Source organism: Periplaneta americana, chromosome 3, assembly GCF_040183065.1.
Source record: "Periplaneta americana isolate PAMFEO1 chromosome 3, P.americana_PAMFEO1_priV1, whole genome shotgun sequence".
Lineage (NCBI taxonomy): Eukaryota > Metazoa > Arthropoda > Insecta > Blattodea > Blattidae > Periplaneta > Periplaneta americana.
In genome coordinates this window covers 115,898,778-115,926,196 of record NC_091119.1, presented here as the reverse complement: position 1 = coordinate 115,926,196, position 27,419 = coordinate 115,898,778, and the positions used below count along the sequence as shown (strand labels likewise).

The following is a 27,419-nucleotide window of genomic DNA, read 5'->3' as shown; positions in this document are numbered from 1 at the left end:
TCTCTTTAATAAATTCGTGCCGCGCCGTATCATTGTGACCTAAGGCGTAGAATGTCTGAACTTGCCTTACGGAATGAGCTCTACTTTGAATCCTCATGGGGAAGGAATTTCTTCATGAAATATCGGTTAGTATATGGAACCGGTGCCCACCTAGACAGTGATAAATTAAGGAAACTACGATAGGTAGAAAAATTCTATTTGGAAGGCCAGCTATAATAGCTGGAGGACCATCACGCTTATCATACGTTACCCCCGTAGTTGGATGACCGATCGTTCACCTCGCTGGGGTATGTGCACGTGAGGTCAGCAATCGGCTGCTGGGCAGCCTTGGTCATTCATGTCTGTAGCGCCACGGATTATTATTATTATTATTATTATTATTATTATTATTATTATTGTTATAGGCCTAAAGGTAATATAAAGAGTGAACGTGAAGTTTCAAGTTTAAAACCCGAATTTTATTTCACATAAAAACACATATTTTCACAAAAAAATTATGTAAATACATATTTTCAGAAAATCTATTATAAACACATAAATCTTGGAGTGTTTTTACTTAAATAATTTTTTTACAAGAACTTTTAAATATTTTATAACTAAATCAATTATGTCACTTAGAAGTAGCCTACTGTACGTTATCTTTTTAAGAATTCTTGGTTGCTTCGTGTTTCTAAGCGCTGTGTGGTATATCTGTGATCCATTTTTGTATAAGTCGGAGGAACCGATTTTGGCAGATGACCTCGATGACATTTCCAGTAGGCGAGCCAATATTGTTTGTGTAAGCTGCGAGAATGAGATGCGATAACATTCTGAGTCGTTCATATTTTCATAACAGCAGCTCATATCAATTATCCTTATTATGAAACACACCACGGTACAGTCCTACTGAAAGAATATCTTAAATAAATATAAATTACTTCCGTTCGCAATGATTTTACAATACCTCTCCTACATTTTCTAAATTAAATTAATTCTTAATTAAAAGAAAAAGCATTGCATTGCGCATGTATATAATCCTACCCTTACCAGATCAATATACAAGATGTGCAGTGGCGTATACTGGTTTAAGGACCTGGGCTACCACTGACCCTATTATTACACAAAATATATTTTAAAGTCCCTATAATAAAATTCCTTACCTATTTATATATGAATTCCAGACGTCTTGATTGGGACGAAAATACTTTGATGACTTGGTCATTGAAATTACAGTTGGGCCGCTTGCGAAGTTTCTGTAGAAATGACTTTTCAATGGACATCAGTGCCAAGCCGGATAAACGTTCTTATGTATGAGTTGATCTACAGTAGAATTTTATTCTCTTCAACGCAGAAAATGTTCTTTCTACTGATGCTGACGTAGCTGGTATTGTCACAATTAATGTTGCCAATTTAAGGACTTCAGGAATAACTTGGTTCAGCTGGTTTTCATATATGGCAGATAATATTTCATGGATAGGTTTGTTAGAAAAATCAAAGACCTCTGCTGAATATATTACACTTAATTCATTTTTCAAACGTACTTGATCAAAGTGACTGTTATAGGACTGAAATAATTTGTTTAGTGCCTCATTCGGGAAGTTTTCTCTATAAGCAGAACATTTTTGAGAATCTAGAAGATATGTGAACTGAAGCTTTCCATAATCAGAAAATCTGTCAGTAATTTCCATGTGCATACGATCTAGTATGCTGTAGTACAGCTGCCTGTATTTCAATTCATCATCTCCTTTTCTTCGCTTTAATGGTGGTTCCATTGTATTGGCTGAAGAATTTTCATTTTCCATATTACTCCATATGGACGGAAACCCACTACGTCTGAACTCGGATATAGTATGTTTTAACTTTGATACCTCTTGCAAGCAGTATGCTATGTCTAGACTTTTTGTCCGAAGAATATTGTATGTGCGAACACTCTAGCATTGACTTCAAGAAGAAATATATTCTGAAACTGTGTGAAAAAAATACAAATATCCTTGAGCCTGCACAATTACATCATCAACCCAGTTTTCTTCAGAGTCATTACAAATGATATTTTCAAAGAAAGCAGTCAGTTGTTCTCTGTATTACTTTACTGTATTTACAAGCCGAGATGTAAAATTACATCTAGTTGGTGCTACTTTTGGGAGTTTCTTTTTCATAAATTCTTGAGTTTTTCTGATCTTTTAGGAGATGATGAGAAAAATGCAGCTAAACCCAACAGTGTTTTGAAAAAAAATGCGGCATTCTGGAATGGATGAAGTAGTTTGTTGCAAAACTAAATTGAGAACATGGCTGTAACAATGGACAAATAGTGCTTGAGGATACTTCCCTTGAACTTTTTTTTTTAAGCCATTAATATTTCCCGCCATAACTGAAACACCATCGTATGTCTATGCAATTAACTTATTGCCGACATTGTATTCTGCTATAACACCTTCCACATGCTGAAACCAAGCAGCAGCAGTTTTGCCCGAACTGACATTTGTGAATCCTATAAACCGTTCTTGAACATTGGCAGTACTATCGACGTATCTTAAAACAGTGGACAATTGACTCTGATTAGAGCAGTCACTTGTTTCATCAACAACAATGGCCGCAAAAGGTGCTTCTTCTATTTCAGATTTTATGTTCTTTATCATAACCCCACTTATAGCAAATATTAAGTCATTATGAATTGCGGGAGAAGTACCACGAAATACTGTTGAACTCTCAAGATGATTGGCCAGTAAATGGTCAAATTCACTTAAGGAACTTAAATATTCAATATAATTTCCTCTATTGTCTGATTCCACACTCTCATTAGGATCCCGAAAAGCCAATTCTTGTTTTCCTAGAAAGCAGACTGCGTTAATAAGATGCAGTAAAATCTCCCGATTTTTTTTCCACAGGAGCATTGTGTTGGTTGATATGTAGAGCTTTTTGCTTATCTAGCTGTAAATGAATTCTTGTCTTCCCAAAGTTTGCAAAGTTCATGCTACTACAAATATGAGCTTTTGATTTGTCGTGTTTTAGGACTGCCGTTCGAAGGGAGTTGATATTAGAAAACCCTCTTTTGACCACACATTAGTTTCGCGGCTAAATAACAAACATGGCCAGCAAAATAGTTTAGACAGTTTAGAAGTACCACACAACCAATTCCACTTACCATACGATGTTGAAGTGAAATGGCGTGTGTACTCTCGCTGTTTTTCTTTTACGTCCATGGACAAATTTAACTCAGGAGTTGGTCTTTCCATTTTCACAATTTCAACTGCCTCGTTGTATGTACGACGGTTAAAAGGCACTTTTAATAAACCTTCTATTACACAGTCATTTTCAACACAAACATCTCCAGAAACTTGTTCTGCCAAATTTTTCACAATATCACTTAATTGGGAAATTAAAAACTTAATAATTCACAATTAATATAACTCTTAGACACTCGAACAAATCACGAATTTAAAATACTGCACTGCAAGAACACAATTACATTCATGAGCTAGCGTGCTAAGCGTATTGTTGCTTCGCGCCTGCGAAGAAACCGATCACGAGAGCGGCAACTCACCCGGCCTTACACTGCACGATGGAAACAGAAGAGAGCGGGGGGATGGGCAGTTGTGCGACCGGACAGCGTGCGCGGTACGGTCACAGGCTACCTCACGTAGCAAGCGGTTTCTCCAGTGATGCCGCCTTGACAACTTGTTTCTTTTCGAGAGCAGAGAGCGCATATAAATCTAACAGTTACTTTAATTTTAATTACTGTGGTAAAACTAATAATACAAAATTATTACATTATGTTATATTATAAACTTTTTCTTTTGTAATTTCCTTGGGCTACCGCCGGTAGCCGCGGTAGTCCGCAAAATACGCCCCTGAAGATGTGTCCAGTAATAATCTAGGGATCTTCTACTGGTGGTGCGACAATTCAAGTTAATAAAATTACGATTCTTCTTAATAATCAAACTATAATTTGGTTAATTGGGTAAAATTGCATGCTGCGGAAGTTAGATTTATATAAGAGTATAATAAATAGGACTGTAATGGATATTACAAGGACAATAATTTCTTCACACGCACATTGTGAATAGAACATTGGAAATCGTACAAAATATCGGAGAAACCAATTTTCTCTGCACAAATTGCACCAATTGAAAAATATAATTACCATTCACAATAAATACTGTATTTTATGGATTCTAAAAAGGTGTTTATTAATCTAGAGGTATTGGCTGATGACTATACTAAATTCCAGCACAAAATTAATTCAGAATATGTAGAAATTACACTTTGGATTTTACTGAATGTATAGGCCTACTATCAAAAGGTGTTACATACTCCATTAAATACTGCACACGTGTTACCTGTGTTTATGTATATTTGCGGTATCCGATGTTTAATTTTTTAAAATATAATTCATAGTACTGAAACTGCCATATTGAATTCGCACAAATGTATTATTCGTAATTTTCGTCTCGAAAGCCCCTAAGATAGCTAATTTAATTTTTCACCCATTTTTGTCCCACTCCACCACTTTAGGGACAAAGTCGGACTAATTAATACCTTATTCGTATTCTGTGATCTCAAAGATCCCCAGATATCGACTTTCATCGAGATCGGATGACATGAGATTTCTCACTCCCTTCTGCCTTTTCATCAGTACCTTAGGATATGGTATTTAAAAAATCTAAGAATTTTGAACCAATATTGTAGAGAGTAACCTCCATTTTAAATTTTACGTCTCTAGTTAAATATAGTTTAGTGAATATTTAAAATCGTCAACTCCTTTCTTTCTCCTCTCTGCTCGGAAGTAAAAAAAAAAAAAAAACCTCAAGTTATTTGAAGGGAGTAGTCTACAGGAAATTGAATTTTTTTACTTTCCTTATACATTTTAGAAACAATTCTGAGAGATGAGATGAATAGTCTAACCCAATTTTATGAGTGAATTTTTGTTTTAAATTTAAAGGCTGCACGTCTGCTGGTTAAAAAATAAATCGGTATAATTATTTTGATCATTACTGCCTCCCATTTTCCATTCTTTAATGTTCGTATTCCGTAAAACTCAGTCTTATCTATTGACTAAGGATTAACATATTTCCATATACATATATATTTCCATATATATAACAGATTATATTTCCATTTCGTACAATATTCTGGTAAAGAGACATAATCATATACTTTGTCTTTTCGGGATTTACTACCAAACCTATCGCTTTATTTGCTTCAAGTAAAATTTCCGTGTTTTCCCTAATCGTTTGTAGAGTTTCTCCTAACATATTCACGTCATCCGCATAGACAAGCAGCTGATGTAACCCGTTCAATTCCAAACCCTCTCTGTTATCCTAAACTTTCCTAATGGCATATTCTAGAGCGAAGTTTAAGTTCCATTTTCACTATCCCCAATCTCTGCATTTCCTTCTAGAACTTTTCCCTATCTACAACTTCTAACTTAACCTCGAGGATATCTTTCAGTCGCAATTCCCAATGAATCACCCTGTTCCATATTCTTCTAAAGCGATCCTTCTGAAAATCGACCCTCAACTCCTCCAGAATTTCCGAAAAGGACTCCACAATTTCTACACATTTGAAAAGTTCACTAGCGATACAGTACTGGGGGTATTTCCGTGGAGTCTGCCGGGACACGAACCCCGGTTCCTTAGCTTTAGCTAGTAGAGTATTGACGTCCGCGTTCGAGTCCACCTCCGCGCCACGTGCTCTCAGTTCATATAGCAACTCATCTTTACGGAGGGCGCGCCAGTCCACCATTCCAGCATCCATCTTCAAACAAAAAACAACAAAACAACACAAACCCAAGTACCTCGGCTTTGAGATTCCAAATGCCGATCATAACCACGCAAGTCTGCTACCACTGAGGCGCTCTCGGCCTTCCTATCTAATCTAATTAATCTTGCTGGTTGGAATATAAGACAATTAAATAGTAAAATAACCCTGCCATGAATTGTCATGATCAGGATGGTAATCTGCGTGTCGAGGTAGTCAAGTGACAACACACACTCACTATGTAAAACACAACTATTTATTTGAATAAGCAAAATAAATTCGTAGCACAGAAAATATCTTCTTCACAGAGTAACGTAAACCAAATCCAGCTAATTACCTTACATAGGTAGGTACTTCCCCACGCTGGCATCCATCTTGTCATACAACCTTGACATAACCATCACTCAGCACACACATAGCCGTTACATACAAATTGGCCACTCCTCAAACGTCACACAACAATGGGTGCCTTCATCGTGAATTCCATACTCTTTAAATTCGTTCTATTGCAATAACTAAATAAAACATAAGCCAAAACCAACTCACTGAACTGATTGTATATTGGGGTAGGCTTTTAGTTATATCACAGCTAGAAAAACGATCCTCGGAAATAAAAATACCGACCAGTATTTGACCAGAGTAGACTGAACGCAAGCCAGTCAGGAAAATGAAAGCAGTTCAAGCTAATAAGTACATCCCAAAACTCGCCGCTAAATTCCACACAAATATCTTCTGCAATACACTCGCAGGTTCCCACAACAGCGCGGACTATGCAGCTTCCAGTAGACTTATCGAACCCGGTTCGATCCCCGGCCTACGTAGGAGCTCGTTCCCTATCACACACACATCCTCAACCGCCGGCACACATCCGACCTGAATGAGTCCATCTACCAGACTGACGCTACTATCGAAAAGAAACTCGTTTCACAGACCAAATTTAACTCACGCCACCGTCTTAACCAATCAGCAAGCGCTATTATAAAATAATGACTGCTTCCTCGATAAAATAATAACAGGTCCCTCGGTATCAACTCATCACAGGTAATAGGAACAGAACCAGAGAAAACGGAAAAAAATAGAAAGATGAGAGAAGGTAAGCCATCTATGAAGCGTAAGAAGAACTAGATCAGAAAGGAAAAAAACTACAAGCCATCTGTGAAGAGTTAGAATAATTAGAACTAACAGAGAAAAGTATAAAGATAGAAAAATGTAAAAGAATTAGAAAGGAAAAGAAAGACGTGCCGAAATATAAACGGCACAATATTACAAGTATAACAAAGAAAAATCTACAATTAATGAGAACTTATTAAATTTCCGGAACCCTTTATACACAATCTAAATTTATCATCACGTAAAACAGTTAAAATTCCGACTTTTCATACGCAGTCTAAAGTAGTCCTATTTATATCATTACGCCAGAAAACAGCAAACTTCACACAGCCATTCAATCCCAGTATGCATTAAACCAGCAACACGAACACGTCACACACTCCAGTGCACACACATACGTAAGTTCAACTTTAAAACTTCGATAGTTATATTACATCTTCTTAAAACTATATAACTTTCTCTTTAAATTAGTCATATCTACCGACAAAATTCATCATCTATCAAATAGTCAAATAATCGCCATTAAACTACATTTATGCATATCTTCTTCTTCTTCTTCTTCTTCTTCTTCTTCTTCTTCCCCTTAGTTTAACCTTTCCCTTTTAGGTTCGTTTTACACGACCCACGCCACCCGGGCCTTACAGGGCCGCGACCTGTCGGGAGAGGTATTAATCTATGAATCACATACATACTTTTCTGACCACACAAGGACATGGAGGGCCTCCCCGGATGAGGGATCAGCTCTATGCCAGGGCACCTCCAATACAACACAAACATTTAAGACATTACACAGCATTTACTGACACATATGAAAGGATTAAGGGAAGGATCGCCGTCCATGGCCGGACTTTCAAGAGGTACAATCCCGGCATTTGCCTGGAAATAAGTGAGGAAACCATGAAAAATCTCAGGATTTCTAGCCCCTGGGATCGAACTCCGGACCTCCCGAATGCAAGGTCAGTCCTCTACCACGTCGCTAGCCCGCTCGGTTTATGCATAGGCCTATCTTAATTATAAATAACCAAGTCAAACTTTTCATCCTATTATGGTACTACCATCACACAGGTCATTCGAAACACATATGTAAGTTTTCAATTTCAGTCTAAATTCAGAATTATAATATATATCTTTAATTTTCTCTTTTAAATTAAATGTTTTTCACTTAATTTTCTTTATATCCATAATGTTCTTCGAACTTTCATTTCAGTTTAATTACGCCTTTAACATATAGGCCTACATTCAAAATCCAAAACGATCAGCAAAATTTAGTACATTTAAAACAATTAATATGAATGAATACTGTACACTTCACATGCACACAATACGTAAGTTTTCTATATAATTATTTCAATTTATTCAAAACATTCATATAGCCTATGTAAATAACATATTCAATTACAGTTTTTTAAACAATCATTATAGCACAATACATAATTGTCAATTACATCACATATTTTGATTAATAATAAATTTATTCAAATATAATTTATGTTACAGAACTAAAGAACTCGATGAACGATCACTATAGAAGATTCCAAACAAATGTATTGCATAAAACACGCACCATTTAACTACATCAATAATAATTGCATAGCACTATGTGATCTGTCTTACATATAGACATAAGGTACATATTTTTATATATTTTATATTTAAATTTTATCAATTTTAACAATTTTATTTATACAATAAGTGACAAAAAATGTAACATGAGTTATATGTATTAATATTCGTATTCTATAATCATAAATTTCATATTTATCTTTCGGAAAATCAACAAATTACACAAAATATTCAAAATTGAACATTCTCCCAAGATAAGATTTTCAATTACATAAAACTCGTGATAACTCAGTCAACCTTTGTTATGCACATTACTGTGTACAACTTAATGGACTCATGTTTAGAAAATTTTTGAATATCTGATGATGCCGTACAGGCGAAAACGTTCATAAATATCTTTTTAAAGCTGTATTAGCAAATAAAAGTTTGCAAAATTGATAAATCATATGATTGAGCATTTTAAATAAATGTATTATCTTGAATAGATTTATCTGAAAATCAAAATGAATTGTAAAATTTCCGAGATAGTAAATAAATAAATAAATAAATAAATAAATAAATAAATAAATAAATAATATATATATTGTTTTACTGTGAAGACCTTCCAAGTCAGAAAACAGTGTTGAAGAAAAAGAAAACAAGTCCAAGTGAATGAATTATCTTCTCTCTCTGTTGCCGTTACAAATTGTTCGACTAAATTGCCACTACTCGCTTATTGAGTTTGGACATCTGACGATACAAGTGAAAAGTTCTTCACTGGGTACTACATGTTCATAAGTAACAGAAGGAGTAGATTCTCTGTGGGGACTTCTCTGCTTGACACGAAAATGTGGCTTTGGTTCTATATGACCTCTTGTACGGGTAGTGTGTGACTGTAAAACTCGTCAGCTGACGGGAATTAATGCTCTTCGAATATAATTATACGAGGCGGGGATTGATGAACTCCAATTATTTCAAAATCGGTTGTGATCACAGCGTTGTCTGATATTAATTCTCTTAGTGGATCCTTTGAACCTACATGTTGTTATCGCCCAACAATAAGTATTCCATCAGGAACACGCATTTTAAACTTTTTATTTGCCAGTGCTGTGCTCTAATTATTTTACTTTAGCATCATATTTAATTTATTTAGCTACTGTCATTTTATTATGTATTTCAGCTGTAAAATCAGGCTCACAGAAATGGCAAACATCTCTGGAATAGAGAGTAAGACCGCCCCTTTCGACATTTCGTGGCCAAATACTCACTTCGCAACAACTGTGCACATAATGCCAAACCCAATAATGTAACCACCCTGCAAGAAACGTTTATGACTTAATTACATGAATCGTATACACAGGGTGTTAAGAAAAAAGTATCCAATATTTTAGGAAGTGCTAGTGTACACCAAAACAAGAAAATAATACTTAATAAACATGGGTCCTGCAACACATACTTTTTGAAATCTGAACACTTGTTCATAGGAGGTGCTCGATGTGACGTCCATTAATGGCAATGCATTCCTCTGCCCTCCGGCACAAGGAATCACACACTCTTTGAAAGTTTTTTAATACGTTAATAAGAAAGACCTGATAACGATCCCCAGTTAATCTCTATGGTAGCACGTATGGCCCTATTAATCTATCACCAAGAACGCCTGCCCATAAGTTGATTGATAATTGTTGCTGATGCCTTGTTTCTTCAATTGCATGAGGATTTTCATCAGCCTACACATGCTGACTACCTACCAAAATTCACAACACCATCTCTGCTGAACCCCGCTCATATCCACAACCAGACTTTTGTTTTCAGTATTCCTTGCGATGTATCAGTATTCCATGCCAGGAGTGTTAACTACGGTATGATTATCAGTAGTCTGCTGTATTACAGGGCAGAAAAATGCATTGCCATGAATGGACGTCACATTGAGCACCTCCTATGAACAAGCGTTCAGATCTCGGAAAGTATGTGTTGTAAGACTCATGTTTATTAGACATTATTTTCTTGTTTTGGTGCATACTATAACCTCCTAAAATATTGGATACTTTTTTAATACCCTGTATACATACTCCCACAGTTCTTATAAAATTAATCATCTTCGGATAGATTCGGGTGATGGCGGAATTTTTGTCGTTTCCGAAACTTTCAGAACGACACCGAGTATCACTCAGTCTTCTGTGAAGTTGAGTACCAGTTCTATCCCGAGGGTAAAGGATGTTCGGAGCATGATGCCGACCACACCACCTGATTCTAAAGTCATGAAAGTCTTCCTCAAAGCGTCTCAATGGCGTTTGAAAGTAATATCTTCACGTTTTGCCTTATAACTTACTTCAGTCAGTCTGATTCCTAAGTACAAAGATTGAGACGGAAAAAATAATCAAATCGACCTCATCTCTAAACACTGTGAAAGTACGAATATACAGAGTTAAAGGAAACTTATTACCAGAGACCAGAAGTTTAGGAATTATGAATCATTAAAATAGGCAGGCAAAAGGCATCATAAATAGCTAAAATAGGCAGGCAAAAAGGCATTATAAATAGCTAAAATACGCAATAAAAGGCAGTTACAAAAACCTTGCACTAGATCTATTTATTTACTAGATTACACTATTCAATAACTCGATCGTCATGTTTTAAAGAATTTTAAAGTTTTAAACAAAACGATAGTGTTGTATTTTACACAAAAATGAAAATGTTTTTAAAAGGGCTATGTATTGCAATGCATTATTCGTTGCACACGACAACCAAATGCTTTTTTAAGTTCTCTGGGGTCATGTTGAGTCTCCTGGCAGATAACACGTATTGCATATGAGGAAATGACCTCTCAACTTCGACAGAGGTTATTGGAGCAAGTCTAAAACATAGCATGATTGTAGGATCCATTTCAACTGCAATAGAATTGTCACCTTGTAGAATTTTTTTAAATATTTCTAAGTTTATCAAGAACACAATTTTTCGAAAACACATTTTTACACTTTTCCCTAACTAATGAACCCCGTTTCCCTGGTACACTGTCCATTCCTTGCACTGCATCATCCACAATTTTCACTGACTTCGTCAAAGGCTGGCCTCTTTCTTGAAGCTGCGAGATCATTTGTGGCAGGAAACCAAACTCGGCCGCAATGAAAGTTAAATCGTTTTTCACTTCCAAAGAATTGAGAAGTTTCTTGGATGCTACAATTGAAGATACTTCATCCTCCAGAGCGTTCACCACCTCAGTTATAGTCAGGAAATATGAAGCGTAGTAAAGTGTCACTGAGACCCATGTCCCCCATCTCGTTATGATAGGTTTGGGGGGCCAGAGGTAAATTTGGTGCAATGGATTTAAATATCAGAATTCTTGATGGGACTTTCAGAAAGATCTTAATACTGGAAATCAAATTATCGATATCCGGAAACGAGCATCGTATCTCTTCTGACACTCTGTGAAAGCCGTGTTCTACACAGGTCACGTGAAGCATGTTTGGAAACAGCAAGTTATTCCAGCCTTTTCATGTATGGTGCAGCGTCACTGATGAAAAGTAATACGTTGTCGTATTGAATTTCTTCAGACCACACAGTACGGTAACTGTAATGAATTGATGAATAACTGCGCGATAGTTGAATTGTTAACTTTCTCTCCAGACGCTCTGTTGTAAGCAGGAATTGTTTCATTGATTCATCTTCAGAAGGATCTAATGGCTCAACAATGACATTGGCAATGAAACAACCCGTAGGATCAGGTGACTCGTTGATAGAAATCCATATCTTCTTATTTTTAATTTTATCTTTGATGATTTTCATTGTGCCATCGTAACATTCGCTTAAGTAACATTTTCGTAAACTTGACTCGCTAGGCACAGATTCGTTCGTATACTTCTCCAAAAACTTTCTTAGTTTAGGATTCTGTAATTGCCACAAAGGGTTTTCGGCAGCAAGAAAAGCTTTACATAAGTCGAATGCAAATTGAGATTTTCGACTAGATGTTGCAATTACTGTTGGAAGCAAAGAAATCTTCTTCCCAGTATCCTTGGAAAGTGCATTTTTGTGTTTGGTTGTACTGATATGTTGCGGTATGAAATATTTCTTTTCGTAGTTCACTGACTGCTCACATATTTTGCAGGTAGGCCTAAGTACCGGTACTTTACCGTCAGTACAAAATACGTCCGATTCAAAAGTATTACCGTAACTGCTTAAAGGAACACTGAATTTCGGCATCTTGCTGCTAGCTACGACAACGTCGCAATGAAAACTGAAAGCAAAATAACCATAAAAAATAACGTTAGACCCGCACTCATTGTTGCCTTGTCAAATAAACACAAGCGATAATTAAAACGCTTACTGTTATGCATTTTTGCACGGCAGCACTTATTGTTGCAAAGAGAATATGAACTGACTGAAAAACAATAATATACATTTGGTGAAGTCAATTTCATTGTAGCGGTTATAGAAATAAATTAAAATATACCTGTAGGCAATTTTTAATAATAAATTAATAAATGTTAGATAAATAATCAAGTAAAGGCAAAAAAGCATTTATTTTGTAAATTAGGCATTTATATTAAAAAAAGGCAGAAAAGGGCAACATAAAACTGTGACATTTCAATCAGAAAGGTATAATTCGTACAGATTTACTTTCAAAATGAAGATAGATTTAGCACATTTAAGAAGGAATTCTGCCAAATTTCCGGCCTCTGCTTATTACATTAATTCACAGAGTTAATAGATCTAGTCAATGCGAACAAGTTTTGTCAAATAATATTTTTAATATGTCCAATAGTTTTGAGAATACGAAATGTAACGTGTTGTAATGCTGCAAAGAGTTGTAGTGCTCCTTGCGGTCATTGCTCCGCAGTGGGGGTGAGTGTAACTCCACTCCGCAAGACTTTGGAGAAGAAAATGTAAACAAAAACGTCTCATCAGATACGTTTCTATCAAATTTACTGTACATACGTCAACTTAACAACACATTACTTAACTTCACTGTAAACTTAAATGCTTTGCTAAATTAATTTATTTTTAATTTCTTCAAAGATAATGACTTAAATGGATATTGAGGTACAGAATGTGTATTCGTAATAATGTTGTTTCGAATCTGTATAGAATGTAAAAGAATATTTAATGGAAATAAGTTTGATTTATAACAATGCACATTCTTTACTGTTTTGTAATTGCATAAAAAGCAAAGAAATAAACGGATACTGTGAAAGTTAAATAATTTTTGTGGCATTAAATTTAGAGTTAAAAAAAGTTATAACATCATAAAGAATGTTAACAACCAAGCAATTTCGTAATTAACTAATGGTATACTTTACGTTTTGATGTAGAGTAATTTGATCGAAACGTGTATGATGAGATGTTTCTGTTTACATTCTCCTCTCGCAACTCTTGCGGTGTGGATGATTGGAGATACACTCACCCCCAATTGCGGAGCAATGATCTCAAAGAGTACTGCAACTATTTGCAGCGTTGCAACACCTTACATTTCGGATTCTCAAAACTATTGGACATGTTCGGTTTGAGTTGATCAATTATTTCTGTGTATTAATGTAGGCCTAATATTTTCCCTTCCACCTCATTTTATTTTTACTTCAATTTTTATTGTACCTGAGTTTTTTAATGCACTTCACTCCCACCCCCTCTACTAGTTAACTTCCAACCGTTCTTCACACAGAACCAAGCGTATACAGTCAAAGTCGCCTTACGGTCATAGTAAACACAAACAATACTGAGTTAGTGATTATAGTACGTTCCAGAAATATGTTCGCTTTCAATATTGAATCATATTCTCGCACAGGTACTGTCGACCGTTTGCCTATGTCGCATCCCGGTTTCTCCCACCCACTTCTGCCCGTCCCTTTGTGGCTGGGCTGTCTTAGCTCTTTTCTGAAAGCATTAATTTCTTTCTGTTATGAATTGGGCGTCTACGTAATATTACAGTAGAACACCGATTATCCGTCATCCTATTAACCGATTGGTGGATTATCCGATGTCCATTTCACGCTCTTTTTTTATTCGGAAATAAATAACTTATATGAAGTGCTGTTTTGTACATCATATTAGTAGGTTCTACATATGTTTTTGCTACAGAGTGTTATTACAAGCCTTTATCGTTACACAACATTGTCTACTGTTCGAATTGTCGTTCTATAATATAACTTGTATATAAAACGTCTTCTACGGGTGTTAACAGAAAACGTGTTGTGCTAAGTATCGGAAAAAAAAAATGGAAATAACTGAATGTTTTGAGAAAGAGAAATTGACTCATCTCGCATCATAATACGTGACTGGAGTTATAACTGCGCGATTTAATAAAAAAAAACAAGGATAAAGTGTAAAAAAGTATGTAAATCTACAACATGACACCTCCTTTATTCCTATCTTCCTGAGACAGTCATTACAAAGGCTTCTTTGTCCCATAAAACCCATCATTTACAACCAGACTTAAATTGATGAACTTCTGATCCCCTACCTTGCGAGTTAAATACAAGACCATGGAGGAAATAAAATCTTTCATGGTACGGATTATCCGATTTTTTCGATTAACCATTCAATCCATCCCCTTCATTACCACGGATAATAGATGTTCTACTGTATACAAGTGTTTAAAATAACTTAAATAAAAGGACCTCGTTAAGTAATTAACTGTCACGTGATTTCCCCCCTTTCTACGACCCTGCGACAAAATCACTTGGACGGACAGTAAATAGCATGTCTGAGTAATTTTATCTTTTCGGATCGGGCAGAAGTGAAGATTGAATTTACAGTACGTAAGGTACTCTTTTACAGAGTAGGTACACCATTATTTCAACATGAGTTACTAGTACGAAAGACGAAACTGGTAATTTGAATTAGTCTATGTGCGATAATATGTAAAAAAGAACTGAAACCTGTATAGAAATGAACGGCCATCATTTTCAAAAATGTGTTTAAATATCCATATTATGATTATTTTTTCAATTTAACTTCATTCTCTATAGTGTACGCTAATGTGCTGTAGACAGTATAATATGTACTGCATAATGAATACGTCCGAACGGAATGCTCAGTTCGTGAGTAAAAACACATATTGTTAATACGTGACTGTATTTAGATTAAAGAAAAACCTAATGAAAATTATCAAACTCAAAATCGCGATATTTCCTACTTTACGTATATGGATGAACTACTTTTCATCTCTCCTATACCTAGTAGAGTGATTTGTGTTTTACGCCAGTATCATCGAACTCCAGTACTGGAAGAGGGTAGCAAACGGTGTTTCCGGTTCACAACCTTTAAGCCAAAGGTATAGCCAGGTTAATATTAAAAATGTTAGTAAAAATAAAATGATGTCCCTGAATATGTATGTATATATATATATATATATATATATATATATATATATATATATATATATATATATATATGTATATATCGATCTTTTTAAATTTATGTGAGTGTTATTTCTATGTATATATCTTTCCTCAATCACTTGTAAGAATTTTAGTGTTTTTAATTGATGCACAGATTCACATGTCTTAATTCTTGTTTCGCAGTGAAACATGGCTCCGCAAGAAAAAGGCGTGACACAAAACGGCTTGGCCTTTACTCAGACGGCACAGCCGCTACCAGAGCAGACGATCGTCATCTCAGGATTAGCTGGGCAATTTCCTCGATCTGAGAATGTATCTCAGTTCCGCGACAACTTGTTCAACAAAGTAGATATGGTCACCGACGACAACGGGCGCTGGAAACTTGGTCAGTAGTCTAGTGTTAAGCGGAATTGGTTTCGGATGAAAAATATCGGCAGATGTGAAAGAGTCGCTGGGATTTTAAAAATGTGTTATTTTGCGATTTGCATAAGAAGTGCCACCCGTTTTTAAAACATAAGTGTTAGGAAGATAAAATATATAATATATACAGCGCCTTCAACTTAAGATGCAACCCATGCGCCAGCAGGCCGACCGTACCCTCAAGCGGTAACACCCAGCGGCGTTGTGCGGTAATTGAACTGCTAAGGGGCGTTCTTTCTACCCATATTTAGTATTAATTTAATAATAATAGTAGCAGTAATAATAATAATAATAATAATAATAATAATAATAATAATAATAATAATAATGATAATAATAATAATAATAATAATAATCCGTGGCACTAAAGCCCACGAAGTGCCAATACCGACCAACCGACTGCTGGCCTCACGGCCACATGCCGACGCAGAGGTGGACGATCATCCAACCAGAATGGAGGTATCGTGCGGTTAGCACGATGAATCCCTCACCAGCCGTTATAGCTGGTTTGTGTAACAGGATTTCGCTACCTATCGTATCTTCCCAAGTACATCACGATGCTGGACGAAATTTCATGAGGAAATTTCTTTCCCCATGAGGACTCGAACCAGCGCGCATTCCGTAACGCGAGTCCTAGGCAGGATGCCTTAGACCACGACGCCACGGCGCGGGACTAGTATTAATTTATCTTCTGTAAAATAATTTGAATTGTGTTTATTTCCTTACCTTAAGACATAAGATGTTCAAAATGACCTCCGCCAACTTCAATACAACATTCACAGCGGCGAAGATGCTGAAATATGCGATCCAATTCCTACCTTGAAATACTGGCAATCACAGCCCAAATATTTTCTTGAAGTTTCTGTAGTGTATGAGAATTGTTCATACATACACTTCATGTTTTAACACACCCCAAAGATAAAAGTCACATGGAATAAGATTCGGGGAACGCGGGGGCTAATTAATGATCACTTGGTCACCAAACACACGCCTTAATTCCTGCATAGATCGTTCGACTGTATGGGCTGTTGTATTGTCTTGCATAAACATCCATAATTTTTTTCGTCCTCGTTCATTTGTTAAAAAGTTGAGACAATATGTCATTGGCGTAACGATGAGGATCTACTGTGTTATAATGGAGGATTGGCCCGATTATTCTTCTGAAAGTGATCACACACAACCTTAACATCATGCAGAGGATGCTTCATGAAACACATGGGAATTGTCACTCCAATAGCGTTTATTCTGTGCATTTTCATCCTCTTAAACCATGCTTCATCGGTAAAGAGCAACAGTTCGGGATAGATTATGCCATCGTGTATGGAATTTAAAAGCCAGTTACAGAAATTAATAATTCTAACATTTTGATCAGGAATGTTCAGTTTGTGAGCTTTTCTAATTTTATAAGGCTTTAAATGTAACAATTTTGTAGCTTTATGGGCCGATCCTACAGACACACCCGTCGGTGCAGCTAGATAGATATTTTGGGACTCACCCCGAAGAGTGCTCCGATGCCATCAAGCTTTTCCTCTGTTGGTACAGCAAGTCTCTTATTTTTCTTCCTGTCTAAAACTGCACCAGTGGTACAAAATTTCCTGAACAGTCTTGAAATCGTGGTCTTATTTGTGACAGTTGCATCAGGGAATTGACGACGAAATTTATGACGACAACGTTCGTAGGATTTCTTCTTCGCATACGTGAAGAGTAAAAGCATCCTCTGTTCAGTGGTAAATACCATCATAAATTTAAACTTAAACAGAGCACATTTCACCAAATACGTTAAATGAAAACTAAAATTGACCAAACATGTACACACCTTACAGAAGAGAAACTAATATTAATTGCTTGCTGGGTCGCACAAAACCACTGGGTTTTCCCGCTATAGAGACCGGCCCGCCTGCCTTGACCAGTTGAAGGTTCTGTGTGTGTGTGTGTGTGTGTATACACACACTTTTTGAGATTAAGTGTAATGGTTAATTGAATAATTGCATCAAAAGTTTAAGCACGCTGGCAATATCGCAATGCCCAAGATTCCGCACGGAGGCATTGAACTCATCCAACGTGAGATGTATACAAAAGGCTACGTATTGCTAAATGAAGCGAGCGCTTCGGCCCGGATTTTTCTCGACCAAATTTAAAATCTGCTCTTCCCTGTCAACAAATTTGTCAGTCGTTATAGACCCCGTTTGCAAAACGTTGGAATTACGCTGCCCATGTTACGGATCAGCTGGCAGGCAGCTATGATTACCGTATTGAAAATTCCATGAAAACGGGGATTTAAAACATTCTCAAGGTCGATAACCTAAAAAGTTGGATCAGATCGACTGGATCGTATTCAAATTTGCATGAAAACGCAAATATAACATTCAGAACGATCTCAATGCGCTAAGCGCGTGATCGATCGTCATTTTTTTTTATGTGTCAGCTGTTTTACAAACAGCGAACTCAATTACGTATGTTGATAAAGTGTTGTAACATAATATTTTGTATTTTCCTGAAAGCCATTATTATCATTCTTCATTAACAGCCAGAGTTTTCATGCTCCTTATTACGAAAACTCGTTAATGTTTATAGCTAAGGTCTACAGAGTGACCAACATGCTAACATGTCGATGGCAACATAACTACTTTCGAAACTTTAGCTTCCGTATTCGTTAACTTCCGTATTCAGATCGTTTTCAATACGTACTGAAAATTCCATGAAAACAGGGATCAGGAACATCGTATTCAATACGGAAACTGTATTCAAATCGATCTGAATACTCCATGAAAACGTAGTAATTTTAACCAGCACTTCCATGAACATTAAATTTACTATTTACACTATTTTAACTAGCACTATCACAAACACTGACTTTACTATTTAGAATATCTTAATTGGCATTTTCACAAAAATTACTTTACTATTTACAATATATTGACATGTACTCGTACGTTTGCTATTTTCAACGAACACTTTCAAAATAACTGAATTTACTTTCTTCAGTATTTAATATCCTCCCGGAAACCAAGTGTGGAACGGCATTGGGACAAGACGATCTTGACTACCAACTCTACGAGTATGGAGCGAGAACAGCTGATCAGGGTTGCCGCGTCTAGTTTTGTTAGACAACAAATTTGCAATATTTTTATTTAATGTTCACGAAAACCGTCCATTCTATCGAAATACAAAGAAAAAATATTCTTTATTAAATTCTCTATTGGTATTGCGAGAAATCAAGATCCTATGCATAGTAATTATTCACAACGACGACGTTAAACTTTTAGGAAAAAATTTTTTTTTATTTCGGGAACTATAAAGTTCCCACCGATATGGTATTAGACTTTTTTTATACTCAATATGAACAATTCACTCTGCAACATTTTACGTTTTACGCGCTTTGTAACAAGACATTTTCGTCATAATGTTGTAATTAATTAAATACGTGGGTGAAGACAAGAAGGAAATTCTGTCATAATGCAACGAAATATATGAGAAAGACGAATGGCCTGAAGATTTTACAGAGACACTGTTGCTGCCAATACAAAAGAAAAATAATGCCAAGAAATGCAACGAGTTCAGGACTATTATCCTGATATCGCACTTGGCGAACATTCTCCTTCGAATACTGAAATGACGTTTTTTTCTGAAATGGAAGGACAATTGGAAGAAGAGCAGTTTGGGTTCAGGAAGGGACAAGATACGAAGGATGCAATTGGACTATTACGAACAATCGGCGAAACATACCTCGCGAAGAATAAGGATGTGTATATAGTAAATTTGTGAACTTAGAAAATGAAACGACTCTAAGTCAGGGTAAGAGAAGATGTCAGAGGGAAGTGAAATAAGGAGAGGAGTAGGCTACATCAAGGATGCTCATCACCTACTCTGTTCAACATCTACTTAGGGGATTTAGTGAAACACTGTTTTCAGAACATGGGAGGGATAATAGTAGAAGGAAGAAGAATAAAATGCGTAAAGAAGGTAAACATGCGAATTATAAATCAGACAGTAGAGCAAGTGTGTAACTTCAAATACTTAGGGTGTATTATAAGCAGTAACATGAGCAGATGACAGGAAGTCAAAAGGAGGATAGCAATAGCAAAGGGAGCTTTTAAAAGAAAAAAGAACATCTATTGCGTACCTCTGGAAAAGAAACTAAGGAAGAGACTAGTGAAGTACTTTGTGTAGAATGTGGCATTGTATATGAGGCAGAAACATGGACATTACAACGAAGCGAAGAAAAACGAATAGAAGCATTTGAAATGGATATGGAGAATAATGGAGCGGATGAAATGGACAGACAGAATAAGATAGGAAGCTGTGCTAGAAAGAGTTGTTAAAGAAAGAATGATGCTGAAACTGATCAGGAAGAGAAAAGGAATTGGTTGGGTCACAGGCTAAGGAAAAACTGTCTACTGAACGATGCATTGGAAGGAATGGTGAACGGGAGAAGAGTTCGGAGCAGAAGAAGATAATGAATGAACACTTTTTTCCCTGAACTCTTAATTAAAAGACGTCGGTAAATTCTGCAGTGCTTGGGAAAAGTGACATAAGTCAGATTTCACAAACCATTTTTGATAATTTATTGACAACTTACACTGGTTTATGTCGATTTGATTTTTTTCTGTATGAATTATTGTAATGGGAGGAATACCTATGTATTTTTTTCCAAACGAACAGATGTTCCGTAAGTTGTCAATAAAATATCAAAAAAGGTTTGTGGAAACTGACTTGTGTCACTTTTCCCGAGCACTACAGAATTAATTTATTGTACATTTTTATACTAGACAACAATGTAATTTATTGTCACAACAATCAATATTCACTCTACAATTTAACTTAAATCCCGTCAACAATGGGATTTGCTCTCCGCACAGCAACACAGCGTTCGCTATTGCACTCCACAAATGAAAATGACAATTTACTTGGACTATTACGAACAACAACGAACTGTTAATCTTAACTAATATTTACAAAGCACTATTTACAAATCAGTACTGTCAGTTCTCAGTTCACAGTTCTTCTAGCTCAGTTACTCGAGTTCACAGTATCTCGAACCACAGACCTTCAGAGACAGTCCACTGTACTCGAACTCAGGTCCCTCCAACTGCGGTCCACTGCACTCGAACTCAGGTCCCTCCAACTGCGGTCCACTGCACTCGAACTCAGGCCTTCGGATGCTGACACAGTTGCGGACGCACACTCGAGTCGAACTCCGGTACACATGGCTGGCTTGCTTGCTCTGGCTTACTCACTGAATAGCTGAATAAACTGAAAACCGCTCAAGTTCGCTCGCGTTTCTTCTTTTATAGCAAAATCATAGTTACGAGAAATTTCTACGTGGGTCCTCACGAATTATCTGGATATCTCCACTTCAGACGGACTTCTGGAAGAGTCGGGAGGGTCCGTCCTCCCTTCACTCCGCACGTAGCAGTTGCGCGCACACTCTCCTCTCGCCACGTTGACGTAATACACCCCCTCTGCCCTTCAGCATGCAGATACTCCCCGTACCAGCGTTTCGTCTGCCGAGCGCCCTGACGGACGCGTGTTCGAACCCCGTTGCAGCAGTCACATTGCTCCCTCCTTAGGGATGCTCGTCCTTGGGCAGTCTCTTGGTAGGCTGCTAATCGGTCCAGATGAACCATCATCATCTTCCCTCGAGGTTGAGCTGGATGCGGTACACCGCGTCATTGATCCGGGTCACCACGCGGTGTGGTCCATCCAAGGCACGCTGCAGCTTTGGTGATTATCCTTTGGTCCTGGTAAGTCGATACAGCCACACCAGGTCGTCCTCCTGGAATCCTGCAGAGTTGGCTAATCTGTCGTAGCGCACTGTCGCTGGCCATCTTGAGGTGCTCTCTGGCCAGTTGGTGAACTCCATTCAACATCTCGGTGAGTTCTGCCACATAGTCAGTCGCTGGTTGGTCGGCGCTGGTTGGCGTGCCAAACAGCAGATCGCAGGGCAGGCGCAGCTCTCTCCCGAAGACCATGTTTGCCGGTGTCATCCCTGTTGTATCGTGGACCGAAGCTCTGTAGGCCAAGAGGAACAGTGGGACTCTGGCATCCCAGTCTCGTTGATGGTTGGGCACCACCTTCCGCAGGTGCTGCTCCACGGTTTTGATGTAGCGTTCCACCATACCATCGGACTGTGGATGGAGGGGAGTGGTCCTGGTTTTATGCACCCCCAGACGCTCGGGCAATTCTCCCATCAGGTTGGATTCGAAGTTGCGGCCCTGGTCGCTATGCAATTCCCGGGGCACCCCGAATCGGCAGATGAAGTTGTCAAGCAGCGCGTCGGCCACCGTCGAAGCCTCTTGGTTGGGAATCGCGTACACCTCTGGCCATTTTGTGAAGTAATCCATGGCGACTAGCAGGTAGCGGTTCCCGCGATCCGTGACCGGGAACGGTCCAGCAACGTCGATGGCGATCCTCTCAAAAGGAGCTCCCACATTGTATTGCTGCATTGTTCCCCTGCTGCGTGTCCTTGTTCCGCGACTGGCTGCACAGGTGTCGCATCTTCGGCACCACTGTTCTGTGTCGGTTCTCTGATGCAGCCAGTAGAACCTCTGCCTTAGCTTGTCCAGCGTCTTGTTGGCTCCCAGGTGGCCTCCAGTCACTCCAGCATGAGTCTCCTCCAGCACTTCCTTCACCTTGCTCCTGGGCAGGACGAGTTGTTCTATGCGGGTCTTTCCATCGGCCGACTTCCAAAACCTCTTCAGGATACCGTCCTTTACAGTGAAGGATTCCCACTGGGCCCAGTAGCTCTTGTAAGTGGTGCTACGGTTTGCGATATCGGCCCATACTGGTCTCCGGCCGGACTCCACATCACGCAGTAACTGTCCAATGTTTGGGTCCTCCAGCTGCTCCCTCCTTATGGCAGCGTTATCCCATCCTGGGCTCGGCTGGGCGGCAATTGCTCGGACTGCGTGGGCGCCATCTCGCTCTCCTACTTTCAGGCAGTGTTTGCAGCCATCCAGGCACGGGCGACGTGATAAGGCATCAGCGTTGGAATATTTCTTCCCTTCGCGGTGTTCAGAGGTGAAGTTGTACTCTTGCAGACGTTGAACCCAACGGGCGGTCTGCCCCTCCAAATTCTTGAAGCCTAATAGCCAGGTGAGTGCAGAATGGTCTGTCCTCAGATGGAATTCCTGGTCATACAAATATTTTGGGAAATGCTTCAGGGCTTCCACAATGGCAAGAAGTTCTTTACGTGTCACGCAGTAGTTTCTCTCAGCCTTGGATAATGTTCGGCTGAAGTAGGCAATCACCCTCTCTTGCCCGTCGTTTTCCTGAGAGAGTACTCCGCCGATGCCTACGTTGCTAGCGTCCGTGTCCAGTGTGAACTTCCTTCCAGGGATGGGGTATCCCAGTACAGGAGCAGTGCAGAGCGCCTCTTTCAGTGACTGGAAGGATGACTCCGCCTCGTCCGTCCATTGGAATTGTCGTTTCTCCTCGGTCAGCTGGGTTAGAGACTTAGCAATGTTGGCGTACCCAGCTACGAACCTTCTGCAATAAGTGCAGAGGCCGAGAAAGCAGCGCAACTCCTGCTTGTCCCTCGGTCTCGGCCATCCTCTGACGGCTAGTAGCTTCTCCGGGGCCGTGGCCACTCCGTTGGTCCCTACTACGTGCCCCAGGTAGCTGACCTTCTTCTGGAACAGATGACATTTCTTCGGGTTCAACTTCAGCCTGGCTTGTCGCAGTCTCTTGAACACTTTCCTCAGGTTCAACAGCTGTTCGCCGAAAGTCTTGCCGACCACGATGACGTCATCAAGATACAGCAAACAGGTGTCGTATGTCAGGCCTCTCATTACGGACTCTATTAGTCTCTGGAATGTAGCCGGGGCGTTGCAGAGGCCGAACGGCATAACGGTGAACTGCCATAGTCCCTGGCCTGTAAGGAATGCCGTTTTCTCCTTGTCCTCCGGATGTAGCGCCACCTGCTTGTATCCTGACTTGAGATCCAACGTCGAGAACCACTCTGCTCCGGTCAGGGTGTTCAAGGTGTCGTCAATTCGTGGAAGAGGAAAGAAGTCCTTCTTGGTGACGTCATTCAATCTTCTTTAGTCCACGCAGAAACGCAGGTCCCCATTCTTCTTCTTCACCAGCACAACAGGTGATGGCCAAGGGCTGCCGGACTCCTCGATGACTCCTCTTGCTTTCATGCCCTCCAGTTGGCTGTCAATCTCCCTCTGGTTAGCTAGAGGGACGCGTCGAGGAGGTTGTCTGATTGGGCGAGCATTTCCGGTGTCGATGCGGTGCTGAACTTTCTCCGTTCTCCCGTAGTCATTTTCAGACAGACAGAAAACATCTTGAAATTCTGTCAGTAAATCGTGGACTTGTCTTCTTCCTGCTTTGCTTAAATCCCCCGCCAATTCTCGAGCCAGCTCTTTCAGTGATGGGTCTAGATCTGGACGTGGTTGGTGACACTCCTCGTTATCTGCTAGAGACGTCACAGATACCACCGGCTCGACGCTACCTAGTACAGTTCCACTAGGCACATCCTTGTCCCGATTGGTGACATTCAGGACCCTCACCGGTACCACCTTCTGATTCGGGAGTAGGGATCTGACCACATAAACACCATCTATCAGCGTTGTCTGCGAATCGAGGAGCAGGTTTCTCTTAGGCTGTCCGCCAGTCTTGCCGTCACCACCATCTCGCAGCCTGCCGGGATTGTCACATGATTCTCCAGGGTGAGTTTGCTGGCCATGGGTTGGTCTTCGACGACCCTCAGGAACACTTCATCGTGACCAAAACGGAGAATACGGCGCCGGACGTCCACCGTTGCATCGAAGATCCGCATGGCGTCGAGTCCCAGGATGACGTCTTCAGTGATGTTGGCGACGGACACCCACAACTCCAGTCTCCTCTTTCCCAATGTCAGATCCAGGAAATCTCTTTTTGGATGGGCAGGTTCTCGCCTGAGGCAGTACGTAGCTCATACCGGCACAGCGGCGTCCTCCCAGGTAGGCCACGCACGACTTCCGGTCTGGCGATAGTGAGCGACGCCCTGGCGTCTACCAGTACTCTGCATGGACGGCCTCTTATCCATCCGTCAGCAATCAGCCCATCGTCGCATCTTCTGTTAACTGTCTTCAAGATCAGCCGAGGGGATGGTGATGATGGCGCCGACGTGCCCCTCATCGCATCGGCCCCTTTTAGTTTTCCTGTTTGTGACCAGATCGGTCACAGTCCCTCCTCAGGTGTCCAGGTTCGCCGCAGGACCAGCAGGTAGGCACCCTTCGTCTTCGTCGCTCGGGTGATTTCGGTTCAGGCTCCTCGACGTCGACCGCCGCGACGCTCCTAATCCTGTGCGACGTCGAGACGTTCGCCGTCAACTTTGCTGCCTCCACCCTGAAGGCCGCCGCCAGAGCTGCGTTGGTGGTACGATGCTCTGCCAGGAGTAGCTGTTGTCTGATTTCGGGGACTCGAACTCCGCTGCCGAAGGTGTAGGCCGCCTCTCCAGCGATGAAGTTAGGTGGTAGGCCCCTGAGGGCCTTATGGGCAAGTTGTTCCACCGCCATCGCGAATTCTTGCAGGGACTCGCCTGACTGTTGGACCCTCGTTTTCAGTTGGGTCCTGAATGCTGCCGCAAGTTGATGGTCACCATAACGTCCCTCCAAGGCCGCCATTATCTCAGCGGCTGTCCCATCTTCTGGAACGCTGTGAAGAATCTCCGACGCCTGTCCCTGAAGCGCGGCCAGCAGCTGAGTGGTTTTCTCTGCTGGCGTCCATCTATTGCGCTCTGCGATGGCCTCGAACTGGCGACGGAATATCGCCCAAGACGTCGTTCCGTCGAACTTCGGCGTCTTGACGTTGTAATGTCTGGCTGAAGGTGATGGTTCCCCAGGGCCACTATATGGAGTCCTCAACTCTGTGGCCGCTTCTTGCATGGCACGTCGAACCTCCTCGGCAACTATCTGTTTATGTTCTCTAGCCTGGCGATCCACCAACGCGAGGATGTGTTTGTTTTTTACAGCATGTTGGTCCATCAGCACACACGTTTCCTCTTGACGTCGTTCGAGAGCGCGAATTTTTCCGTCAAAATGGTCTACATCCTGTCTCAACTCGGCTACTGTCTGGTTTATAGTTGTAAAATTCTGGTTTAGTTTATCCAAATCGGCCTTAAGTTCGTCTTTCACGATGGCGACAATTCCATCTACGTGGGCCGAAACGCTTTCAATTTGCGTAGTGACGTCATCTTTCACTCCGCTTATGTCGCCTTTCACTTCACTTATGTGGTTCTTAACCTCACTAATGTACTTGTTCATGTCGTTCATGTTATCTTTTACTTCACTGATATCGTTCTTCATTTTTGCTTTTACGTCACTTATGTCGTTCTTCACCTCACTGATGTGTTTGTTCATTTCCTTGATGGCTTCCAGGATCTGCTGTTGGTTCTCCATTTTGTCGATAATGTCCCGATTCTGACACCAATGTAATTTTTATTTAAAGCAACAATAATTCCTTTCTACAATTCACCTCTCTCGTCAACAATGGGATTTGCTCTCCGCACAGCAACACAGCGTTCGCTATTGCACTCCACAAACGACAATGACAATTTACTTGGACTATTACGAACAACAATGAACTGTTAATCTTAACTAATATTTACAAAGCACTATTTACAAATCAGAACTGTCAGTTCTCAGTTCACAGTTCTTCTAGCTCAGTCACTCGAGTTCACAGTATCTCGAACCACAGACCTTCAGAGACAGTTCACTGCACTCGAACTCAGGTCCCTCCAACTGCGGTCCACTGCACTCGAACTCAGGCCTTCGGATGCTGACACAGTTGCGGACGCACACTCGAGTCGAACTCCGGTACACATGGCTGGCTTGCTTGCTCTGGCTTACTCACTGAATAGCTGAATAAACTGAAAACCGCTCAAGTTCGCTCGCGTTTCTTCTTTTATAGTAAAATCATAGTTACGAGAAATTTCTACGGGTGTCCTCTCGAATTATCTGGATATCTCCACTTCGGACGGACTTCTGGAAGAGTCGGGAGGGTCCGACCCCCTTCACTCCGCACGTAGCAGTTGCGCGCGCAGTCTCCCCTCGCCGCGTTGACGTAATACACCCCCTCTGCCCTTCAGCATGCAGATGCTCCCCGTACCAGCGTTTCGTCTGCCGCTCGCCCTGACGGACGCGTGTTCGAACCCCGTTGCAGCTGTCACATTATTATGAATCTAATTCAGGAAATCCACTTCCTTTTTTTTTTTTTTAATGTCAACCTCTGCCAACACACTAGAACTGATATTCAGTCTTCATACCACAATTTGTTATGTATTTTACAATC

At 40.0% G+C, this 27,419-nt stretch overlaps 1 protein-coding gene across 1 annotated transcript in view; it reads left to right on the top strand.

The window, feature by feature from the left end:
• Nucleotides 1-15,908: 15,908 nt before the first annotated feature.
• LOC138695710 (fatty acid synthase-like) overlaps nt 15,909-27,419 on the top strand; it is a 183,340-nt gene continuing 171,829 nt past the window's right edge. The window contains exon 1 of the mRNA XM_069819825.1: nt 15,909-16,104. Within this exon, the coding sequence (XP_069675926.1) occupies nt 15,909-16,104 (196 nt within the window). The remainder of the gene's footprint in view (nt 16,105-27,419) is intronic.